Below are 12,105 nucleotides of genomic sequence, written 5' to 3' on the forward strand. Positions count from 1 at the left end.
AAATGCTATGTCAATGTTGCATTGAGAAGCTAGTGGAGGAAGAGTCCCCATCCCTTCTGCAGAGTGTTAGGGAGATGGTGAAGACAGAGGTCTCTGATTCCTTGAAAGATTTCAAAAAGAGCCTCGAGCTCCCTTGGAACCAGATCAGGCATGGCTAATAAATCTGACTCAGATCCTGTCAGACTCGTCCCAGGATGAGGAATCCACTGGCAGACCACTTTTTTCCCCGGAGTATACGGAAGCTTTACTAAAAGCAGTCCGTGCTACCATGAAGGTAGACTAATTTAGGGACCCGAAATCCGTTCAGGATATCATGTTTGGCGACCTAGGACAGAAAAAATCCAGAGTTTTTCCAGTGAATGAGAATATAAAAATTTTGATACAGAAGGAATGGAAAAAACCTGATACATTTTTTTGTCCCTAAAAATGTGAAAAGGAAGTATCCTTTTGATGAGGCGGACTCAGTTAATTGGGACAGGCCTCCTAAGTTGGATGCACCTGTTGCAAAGATCTCAAAAAAATCGTCTCTACCGTTTGAGGACTCTACCGTTTAAAGACCCTATGGATAAGCGAACAGAAGTTTACCTAAAAAAAGGTTTGCGAGACCTCAGCTCAAGCTTTTAAACCGAATATTGCAGCCACATCCACTACTAGGTTGCTAAAGTTATGGCTAGAAGAATTAGAGTCTTACATTCAGAATAAAAACCCAGAGAGATCAATTATTAGCGGTAATTATAAGCGGTAGACTTTATTTCTGACGCCTCAGCAGATGCATTGAAATTAAGCACTAGGTCAGCTGCACTTTCTAATTCAGCCAGGCGAGCTAATTGGCTCAAAGGGTGGTCAGGAGACACTGGATCAAAAATAAGCTTTGCGCAATTCCTTGTCAGGGCGATTATCTTTTTGGGTCTGTCTTACGCTGGGTTCAGACCTGAGCGTTCTGAAACGAGCGCTCTGTATGCGCGATTGTACGGGCGTTTACAATCGCGCATACAGAGACAGGGGTGCACACATTGTCGCGCGTTCCCGAATTTCTATGTGCGGGAACGCGCGACAAACGCCCAAAAAAAAGCTCAAGCACTTGTTTCAGCGTCGGGCGTTTTACAGCGCGATCGTACGCGCTGTAAAACGCCCAGGTGAGAACCATTCCCATAGGGAATCATTGGTTCTTGCCTGTTGTGCGTTTTACAGCGCGTAGGAACGCGCTGTAAAACGCTCAGGTGTGAACCCAGCGTTAGACAACCTTTTGGATAAGGCTTCAGGCAATAAAAAAAGATTCCCTGTCTCCAGGGATCCATGGATTCTGTCAGTTTTTTGATCTGTTCACCATCAACATTGCGTGCAGCAGCAACCACAGCCTCCCAGACACTGTTCAGAGAGGTGTACTGTTCCCTCCTTGTAAATCTCACATTTGATGATGGACCACAGGTTCTCAATGGGGTTCAGATCAGGTGAACAAGGAGGCCATGTCATTAGATTTTCTTCTTTTATACCCTTTCTTGCCAGCCACGCTGTGGAGTACTTGGACGCGTGTGATGGAGCATTGTCCTGCATGAAAATCATGTTTTTCTTGAAGGATGCAGACTTCTTCCTGTACCACTGCTTGAAGAAGGTGTCTTCCAGAAACTGGCAGTAGGACTGGGAGTTGAGCTTGACTCCATCCTCAACCCGAAAAGGCCCCACAAGCTCATCTTTGATGATACCAGCCCAAACCAGTACTCCACCTCCACCTTGCTGGCGTCTGAGTCGGACTGGAGCTCTCTGCCCTTTACCAATCCAGCCACGGGCCCATCCATCTGGCCCATCAAGACTTACTCTCATTTCATCAGTCCATAAAACCTTAGAAAAATCAGTCTTGAGATATTTCTTGGCCCAGTCTTGACGTTTCAGCTTGTGTGTCTTGTTCAGTGGTGGTCGTCTTTCAGCCTTTCTTACCTTGGCCATGTCTCTGAGTATTGCACACCTTGTGCTTTTGGGCACTGCAGTGATGTTGCAGCTCTGAAATATGGCCAAACTGGTGGCAAGTGGCATCTTGGCAGCTGCACGCTTGACTTTTCTCAGTTCATGGGCAGTTATTTTGCTCCTTGGTTTTTCCACACGCTTCTTGCAACCCTGTTGACTATTTTGAATGAAACGCTTGATTGTTCGATGATCACGCTTTAGAAGCTTTGCAATTTTAAGAGTGCTGCATCCCTCTGCAAGATATCTCACTATTTTTGACTTTTCTGAGCCTGTCAAGTCCTTCTTTTGACCCATTTTGCCAAAGGAAAGGAAGTTGCCTAATAATTATGCACACCTGATATAGGGTGTTGATGTCATTAGACCACACCCCTTCTCATTACAGAGATGCACATCACCTAATATGCTTAATTGGTAGTAGGCTTTCGAGCCTATACAGCTTGGAGTAAGACAACATGCATAAAGAGGATGATGTGGTCAAAATACTTATTTGCCTAATAATTCTGCACTCCCTGTACAGCCCTTCCCTTTGGGATTTCTCAGACTCCCAGACTATTCACGAAAGTCATGGCAGAAGTCATGGCTCATATAAGAGAAAGACATTCTAGTAATTCCTTACCTAGACTATCTTTTGGTAGTAGCGGAGTCGGAATTCCTTCTCGAGTTACACCTCAAAGAAGTAGTGCAGATCCTAGAGGATCTCGGCTGGCAAATAAATTGGAAAAAAATCACATCTAATACCTTCCCAAGTTCGTGTCTTTCTTGGAATGATTCTGGCCTCGAAAAATCTACTCTATCCTCCCCCAAGACAAGATTCAGAGATTAATACAGGGGGTTCAGTCTCTAATGTCTACAAAAAACCCTACTATCAGACAAGCAATGGCGGTCTTGGGCAGAATGACTTCCACTATACCAGCGGTCAGCTGGAGCCAACTTCACTCCAGACCCCTGCAGTGGCAAATCCTGAAGGAATGGCAGGGTACCCTCTGCCCATTAGATACACCCCTCACACTCGCCCCCCCAGGTGATTCAGTCTCTTTGCTGGTGGCTGAATGCTGTAAACCTGTCCCGGGGGCTCCCTTGGAACCAACAGAATTTTTGTTACCCTTACCACCAACGCAAGTCCTTTTGGTGGGGGGCCTGTTGCCAAGGGTACTTAAGGCAAGGCGTTTGGAAAAGAGAGCAGAGTCTAGACTCAAAACATGAGGAAACTGAGTGGTTTTTCTTGCCTTTTAAAAGAGTTTCTTCCACTACTTCAGAGAAATGCTATAAAAGTTTTTTCAGACAACGCCACAGTCGGAACCAAATAAGAAAATCTTATGCAGTTGGCAACGGACATTTTTTCCCTTATTCCTTGTGTTCCGTCCCTTACGGCAGTACATCTAAGGCAGGGATGTCAAACTCATGGCCCTCCAGCTGTTGCAAAACTACAACTCCCATCATGCCTGGGCATACTACAGCTATCAGGGATAGATGGGAGTTGTAGTTTTGCAACATCTGGAGGGCCATGAGTTTGACATCCATGATCTAAGGGGTACGGAAAACAAGGTGGCAGATTTCTTAAGCAGAAACACACTAGACCAGGGGGAATGGTGTCTGAATCAAATGGTCTTCGATCAAATAATTCAACTTTGGGGTCGCCCACATCTGGACTTATTTGCTACCAGAGAAAACAGAAAATGTTGTTTTTTCTTTTCCCTCAGTGCGAGAGATTCACCAGCGGGAATAGATGCCTTCTCCCTCCATTGGCCGAACCAGCTCTTCTACCTACGCCTTTCCTCCGTTGAGACTTCTTCCAAGATTCCTCCAAAAGTTGAGACAAGAACGAACGACAGTGATCCTAATTGCTCCATTCTGGCCCAGAAGAACCTGGTTCACCTGGTTGAGGAAGCTATCCCTGACAGACCCTTGGATTCTCCCGGAGAGGCAAGACCTTCTGTCTCAAGGACCTGTCAACCATCCGAGCGTGAGGCAGTTACACTTAACAGCATGGCTCTTGAGGGGGAAATCCTAGAAAGTAGGGACTCTCCAAGAAAGAAGTTTCTACTTTGCTATCCTGCAGAAAGGAGATCACCTCTTCCATTTATCTCTGAATTTGGAACACCTTCCAGAAGTTTGCCAAGGATCCGGTGAATCCTTTAAATCCCCCACCTATGTGTAAGATCTTAGATTTTCTGCAAGCCGGTCATGAAGAGAATCTGAGGCCGAGTACTCTTAAGGTGCAGGTATCTGCTCTAAGTGCCTTCTTTGATTCCCCCATCGCTAACCACCCCTGGGTCCGAAGATTTTTTAAAGCCATCAGCAGACTTAGACCTATATCTGGTCCTTCAGTCCCCCCCTGGGACCTCAACTTGGTTTTCACTAGTCTCACGGAGCCTCCTTTTGAGCCACTACAAGAATTACCCATAAAAGTCTTGTCCTTCAAAACCGCTTTCCTTGTGGCAATCACCTCAGCCAGGAGGGTCGGCGAAATCTCGGCTTTCTCTTCTTCGCCACCTTACACTAACATCCTAGATGACAGGGTGCTTATTAAGCCAGACCCTTAATTCTTACCGAAAGTGGTTTCTATGTTCCATAGAACTCAGGACGTTATCCTTCCTTCTCTGTGTCAAAGTCTGAGGAATGAAAAGGAGGAAAAGCTCCATTGCCTGGATGTAAAGCGATGCCTATCTTATTAACTGGAGGTTACTAGTCAGTGGAGGAAAACCTCAAAGCTGTTCATTCAATTTAGTGGGACAAATAAGGGTCTCCCAGCCTCTACTAAAACCCTTTCCAGATGGATTGTGAGCGCCATTACTTTGGCCTATTCTTCAGCTGGAAAGACTCCCCCCAAAGGGTTTTTGTGCTCATTCCACCACTTGGGCAGAAAGGGCTGACGCTACCTTAGAACAGATTTGTAGAGCAGCCACATGGCAGTCACCCTGCACCTTCTTTCGTCACTACAGATTAGACCTAGGCGCCAGAGAACAACTAGCTTTCGGTAGGAAAGTCCTCCAGGCAGTAGTCCCCCTCCCCCCTAAGAAAAGGGATTTCTATTCTAGTCGTCTCTCAAGGGTGCTGTCATGGGCGTAAGGGAAACTTAAGATTACACTTACCGGCAATCACTTTTCCATAAGCCCATGACAGCACCCAGGATTTATTCCCACCCTATGTGTGTGTGTATATGTATATGTGTATATGTATATGTGTGTGTGTGTATGTGTGTATATATATATATATATTAAAAATAAGATAGAAAAAAATAAAATTATAATAATATAAAATATGTAAGAGTGTGTTCGAGGATAAGTTCTTGCAGTTAACTAGTGGTCTTGGGGCCATGCTCCTCATTATGAGCTCTCCACGAAAGTTCCTGTTTCCTGTCTTGGATGGAGGCGGTCTCTCAAGGGTGCTGTCATGGGCTTATGGAAAAGTGATTATCGGTAAGTGTAATCTTAAATTTTTTTCCCCTAAAACTATCCCTCAGTGTCCCTGCCTAATCTAACCTTGTCCCTGCAAACTTTGGTGGCTCACGTGGGGGTGCTGGGCTCAGTGATGGACGGACGGGCTCCTCTCTCCTCTCTCTACGGAAGCAATGTGGAGAAGGAGAGCAGAGCTGGGGAAAGTTAACGCCCGCCCAGTGAATAGAATGCGATCCTGAGAGGTGATGTCACTGCCACCTCTCAGGATCTAAGGATGGTGATTATCACACCACCGATAACCATCCTATTCTGGGCTATCAGGTCACCGGAGACCCGAATGACCCGGAAATGCAGCAAACCGCAGGTCTGAATTGACCTGTGGTTTGCGGCAATCGCCGAATAGGTGGGGTGGGGGGGGGGGGTTTGTCACAGGACCCGCCTCGGCATTGTCACAGAATGCCTGCTGAATGATTTCAGCAGGCACTCTGTTCCGACCATGCCCGCCGCGCGGCGGTGAACGGAAATACACAGGGTATACCTGTATGCCTTGTGTCCTTAAGGATTCGGACATCAGGGCGTACAGGTACGCCTTGTGTCCGTAAGAGGTTAAGGAGCATGCCAGCGATTTATGTCACAGATTTCTTGAGGGGATATCTAGATAAAATTCTGAGGATGGCATTTGAATTCACTTGTAATTCTAAAAATGAGGAATTACTAATCCCAAAAAACGAATAGCATCAGAATCATTGGTCTTTATGACAGTGCACATGTTGATGTAAGATGGATCATCAGTAAATACTGGAATATTCTATGCGATGATCCGGATTTGAAAGCAGTCATTGGCCCATACCCCAAAATCGTCTATAAGAAAGCATGTAGCCTTAGGGATAGACTAGTGAAAAGTAATTTTCAGCCTCTACAGCAGCCTACCACCTAGCTGTCACGGAGTTCGAAAAGGATGTTTAAATGTATAAAATGTGTCGCCTGTGATCAGGCCATAGTAACCAACAGATTCACATCTGCCTCCACGGGCCATAAATAGTGTATCTCGCCAAGTGCTCTTGTCCATTGGATTATATAGGCAAGACCAAGTGTCGGGCGGTAATAATTAAATTAAGAATTATTAATTATGGTCATAAAATAATTAACCATACATTTTTTTTGTCAAATTCTTGAAATCATGACCTGGTGAATTGTAGACAAACAAATAGATACAATTCACATCTGAGTCTGACTATTTCCTCAGATAATACATTTTTTTGATGAGATGACATTAATAATTATAAAAATATGCAGATTTATTGGCCACAAGGTTATAAACCTAAATAAGTAAACACTGATGCATACAAATGACTATATTCAGCGTTGATATAAAGCATTACAATGCTAGAATGTGCTATCAATATACAGTATATAGGCAATCATTTAATGCTCTGATAAATTATGAGTCTTGATTCTTCTGCAGGTAGAATGAAGCCTCACAATATCCTAAGACTACATCTCAATATGAAGATGATCAATTCATTTATGTATTTATTCACCAATCTAGATGGTATAATTTCACCCACATTATCCAATTAGTCTTAATAAAATAAAATATAATTTTGTGTCTCTTACCAAGTCCTAGTAGGAATCTCACTTCTGCTCCTAATTGCGGACAAGAAAATACATTTTTTTATGAGTGCCGGCGATGTGTGGTCCGCAAAATGTGGAACGCACATTGCCGGTGTCCTGTGTTTTGTGAATCCGCAAAACATATATGAACGTGTGAATGGACAATGGACTCTTACAGGGAGAGAGCTGCAGCAGAAAGGACACCTTTCCAGAGCTGACAGGATGAAGATAATCTAGCAGAGTAATTGGAGCAGTGAATGGTGAGCTCTCTGGATGCATGTGAGTTACAGGGCAGGTTCTGGCTTAGCTAGAAAGAGCTTACTACAAAAACCTATATAAAAGATTGAACCATCATGTGTACCCAAAGTTTTCAAAAAAGAACAGCAATCTTTATTGGTGATTACATGATTTCATAAATCAAGGATGAGTAGCGGAAAAAGCATCATCACTGGCAACTATGATTCCAGTATGGGAAAATCTAGCATGTATACTTAACAATGATAGATGAGCAACAAAGGGTAATTGTGTAACACTGTCAAGGAAACAAATATATTACCAGGCAAATGCAACTAAGGTATTGTCCAAAGACCACATATAGAAAAACAATATCCCCAGTCGTGACATCAGTTGTTAATAAAGCATAGTTGTCTTACCCATAGGTGTGTATATAGCCAGTGATGATGCCACCCCACCTTTTACCGTTTTGTCCTACATATATTGCCATACATATCAGACTGTAATACATGCAGGTATTGTTTGCTTTGACTGTTGGGTATGTTTTACACATCCTTGTTAGAAAGAGATTGTTGTGTAATATATGATGTCTGCTTTTTATTTTTTACATCAATCAAAAGATACCAGGGTCTACAGGGCTCCAGATGGTGATGGTCGCCAATGCGACTTAGAAATGCAAAATGGCGACAAGACTTTGTAGTCTTGTCACCATTTGCGCCTAGACTCTCTGCTGTTCTGCCTCTTTAAGAAGAAAGGGCTTTCATCCAGCAGACACACGCGAGTTGCACCGACGTGGTACGCACTGCACTCAGCACGTTCCATATTCTTCTCAGCAGCACAGGGAAGAAGGAGGCAGTACCTTCCCCCTTGTGCCACTGCTGCCACCAATGGACTGATGGCAGGGAGGAGGAGGGGAGGGGCTGTGGCCACTGCGCCCCCAATGGATATAGTTTATGCCTGAATACAAACACAGGTGTCGGCCATATCCCATACCCTGCACCCAGCCTCTGACTGCGGCACCTGAGGGGTTAATTGCGGTGGATCGCAGCACTCAGTCATAGAGGCTGGGTTTGGGATATGGCAGTCACCCGCAGCCTGCGTTTGTATTCAAAATGTTTTTATGTAAAAAGTAGAAAAAAAAACTACAAATATTACAAATGTAAATCGCCACCTTTCCCAATTTTACATATTAAAAATAAACTATAAAAAATAAACATTAGGTATCACCCTGTATGAAAAATGTCTGCGCTATTGAAATATAAAAATAATTTTCGTGTGCAGTGTATGCCATAACGGGGGAAAAAACACGTTTCGCCATTTTTGTCACCTTGTTTACTCCCCCCCCCCCCCCTTCCCCCAAGAAACGGAATAACAGATCAAGAAGTCGTACATACTGCAAAAATTGTACCTATAAAAACTACAGTCCGTTCTGCAAAAAACAAGTAGTAAAACAAAAACTATACAAATCTGGTATCGCCATAATTGTATTGCCCTGCAGAATAAGGATGGTATGTCATTTATAGTGCACAGTAAACACGGTAATGTCAAAAGAATCTTGACGGAATATAGTTTCACACCACAAAAAGTTTTTTCCAGACCTGATAAATTAGGTGCCATTTAAAAATACAACTTGTCCTGCAAAAAAACAAGCCCTCAAATGTCTATTTGAACTGAAAATTTTAAAAGTTATTGCTCTTGGAATGCAGGAAGGAAAATAGGATTGGTCTTGAAGGGGTTAAAGACCCAGCATTTACCATACATGTATGATGGATGTCTGTGCAGAGAATTTCAGCATGTTTTAAAATCTCGTCTGATACTGCCCAGAACACGGTACAAGATTTTTTAGTCTGAATGATGTCTTTGTATAAGAAATACCTTACAATTTTCAGTGTCTTTCTAGTTTGACCTTTGACCACCTGTTTTTATTTCTCCTGAATACGGTTTTCCCCTTCATGGTGCAGCCTAAGGGCTCATGCCCACGAACGTAATGCCTCCGTGCCTTTGCTGTTGACCGCAATTTGCACGGGCACAGACAGTGGGGCAGCTGCATGCGGATCACGGACCCGTTCACTTGAATGAGATCCGCATCCGACAGTCCACACCGCAAAAAAGTAGTGCATGCACTACTTTTTTGCGGTGCGGAGACGCGTATAGTAAACCCACGGAAGCACTACGTAGTGCTTGCATGGGCTTCCGATCCGTGCCTCCTTTCTGCATCTCCTGGATTGCGGACCCATTAAAGGGAATGGGTCCGCGATCTGTGATGCGGGATGCACACGGCCAGTGCCTGTGTATTGCGGAACTGCCGTGTGCATGAGCCCTAAATGTGTAGAATCCTGCATGCTTGGAGATGCTCTTACTATTGGTGTCATCCACAGGGCAATGCCGCCAGACTGCCAGATGCTTCTGTTCTCTGCCACTTTTGAGGATACGGTCTGGTGTTTTGCAGAGAGGATTGTTCCAGATCCAAACATCATAAAATTAAAGAAGGAAGAGCTGACTCTGAAGAATATTCGACAGTTTTATGATTTTTGTGAACATAGGGAAGCAAAATACAAGGCCCTAACAAATATGTATGGGTCAATCACAATTGCTCAAGCAATTATCTTCTGTCAGGTATAGTGACAGCTCAGACCACGTACAACATTCCTTGAAATGTGCATAGTTTCCTTCTATAACAATATAATTTTATTTTAATAGACTCGTAAAACAGTCAACTGGCTGTTCCAAGAAATGACAAATGATGGACATGTGGTGGCTTTGCTGAGTGGAGAACTGACCGTGATAGAGAGAGCCAATATTATCCAAAGATTCAGAGATGGGAAGGAGAAAGTTCTTATCACAACTAATGTCTGTGCCCGAGGCAAGCAATTTTTTTTTCTTTTTTACATTTTTAGTTTAGTATATTCCCTGCATGGGTATGGACAAATCCACAGGTGGGCAATTTGTTCTCCTACAGCTATACAGGCATTTCAGCCAACGGTGATGAATGTTCCACTTGTTTGACATTTGTAAGATATGACTGATGTATTGATATAAAACTTTGTAAATACATCACTTTGAGGTACAGCCTGGATTATACTCCAGTGCTACACTCACTATTCTGCTGATGGAGTCACCTTAAATATGCATAACCTTGTATATGCATAACTGACCCTTATACTCCAGAGCTGCACTCACTATTCTGCTGGTGGAGTCACTGTGTAAATACATTAATTATCCTGTGCGGATCCTGATTTGCATCCTGTATTATATTCCAGAGCTGCAATCACTATTCTGCTGGTGGAATCACTGTGTGTGTATGTATATATATATATATATATATTGCATTTAGAGATGAGCGAATTTCCGGTTATTCGTTCCACTACATAATGGAAACTGGACGGATCAGTTATGCAGCCTATAGACTTCTATTATGACGGAATCAATAACGAAATGCCTCTAAGACATTCTTTCGTAGAATTGCGTTATGGTCCGTGGTAACGGAATCCATAACGTAATTCACCTTTTACCAGTAAATGAATTTTAAAATATTAAATTGGCTCATCTCTAATTGCATTACTTATCCTGTACCAAGTTACATGCTAGAAAGCAAATCGGTAATGTATTCTCTCTGCTGACACTGAACATACTTATGATATGTCGGGCATACTTATGATATGTCGGGCATACTTATGATATGTCGGGCATACTTATGATATGTCGGATCTGAAGCCTGCAAAATTGTGAATGGGCTATAAAACAGTTATATTGCAGTGCTTGGTTAAGGTCCATCTTCAGATGTGGGGATTCATATTTGGCTTTGGTTATTCCAAGACTTTGTATAGCTTTTATTGTCCAATGAGAAGTGGAGTATGTGTTTTATTTTTGGGATGAGTTATACTTTTTGTCCCTCCAGGAATTGATGTAGAACAAGTGTCGATTGTTATCAACTTTGACCTGCCTGTGACTGCAGAAGGCCTGACTGACTATGAGACATACCTCCATCGAATTGGCCGCACTGGCAGGTTTGGTAAGAAAGGCGTGGCAGTCAATCTTGTGGAGAAGTGCTTCATGCACATTTTGCGTGACCTCGAGGAGCATTTTGGTAAGCAGTCCTCATTGTAGCAGAACGCTGCTGGTGAATGTAAATGAGTTTGTCAGGGCTGTGCAGTTGGTAAACCAAACGTCTGACTCCAACCCAGCTCCAACTCCACAGCAGAGCTAGTTATCACTGTTCTTGACAAATGGGCTTTAGACTGGTAGGACAACATTTAATTTGATTAAAAAATATAAACTTTCCTAAATTCCTATGAAAGTAAATACACAGAAAGCTAATGATTTTAATAAACTACAATATTATTTTATACGTCCCAGTAGAAAAATGTGGAGCTGGGCATATCTGGGCAGGGGTGCTTAGAACTTTCATTAGTGCTTGGCATATCCCTTGTAGGGAAGATGAAGAAACCTAGGGCATCTGTGGCTAATATGGCGTCCATAAATGTATTGTCATGGAATATAGGGGATCTCAGGGATCCTAGGAAATGGCACTGTTTTCCCATACTCATACGTATACCTCGCAGATTATCTATTTGCAAGAAGGTCATTTAACCCTGGACATCACTGGATTGGCGAAACCATGGATCCAAAGGGTGAAGCATTTCTGTTGTACTTCATTCTCACAGGGTGTTTCCTTATTCATTCATTGTTCAGTGAGGTGGGAGGAGACCAGAATTTGTTCCCGATATTCGGGCAGTGTTAAACCGCCTTAACATACCCTGGTGTGAGGCTGATCTGCATGGGAGATCTCAATATGACTTTATTTCCTGGAATGGACCGATTCTTTTAGACTGGGGACCTTGCACCCCCCCCCCCCCTTCCTTTCCTCCTTCCTCCCCAGACCGGACATTCTCAATTG

General features: G+C 43.3%; 1 protein-coding gene across 1 annotated transcript in view; it reads left to right on the forward strand.

The window, feature by feature from the left end:
* DDX25 (DEAD-box helicase 25) overlaps window positions 1–11,315 on the forward strand; it is a 90,605-nt gene extending 79,290 nt beyond the window's left edge. The window contains exons 5-7 of the mRNA XM_044277579.1: window positions 9,587–9,824; window positions 9,909–10,071; window positions 11,107–11,315. Of these exons, the coding sequence (XP_044133514.1) occupies window positions 9,587–9,824; window positions 9,909–10,071; window positions 11,107–11,315 (610 nt within the window). The remainder of the gene's footprint in view (window positions 1–9,586; window positions 9,825–9,908; window positions 10,072–11,106) is intronic.
* The last annotated feature ends 790 nt before the right edge of the window (window positions 11,316–12,105 follow it).

This window comes from Bufo gargarizans, chromosome 2, assembly GCF_014858855.1.
Source record: "Bufo gargarizans isolate SCDJY-AF-19 chromosome 2, ASM1485885v1, whole genome shotgun sequence".
Classification (NCBI taxonomy): domain Eukaryota; kingdom Metazoa; phylum Chordata; class Amphibia; order Anura; family Bufonidae; genus Bufo; species Bufo gargarizans.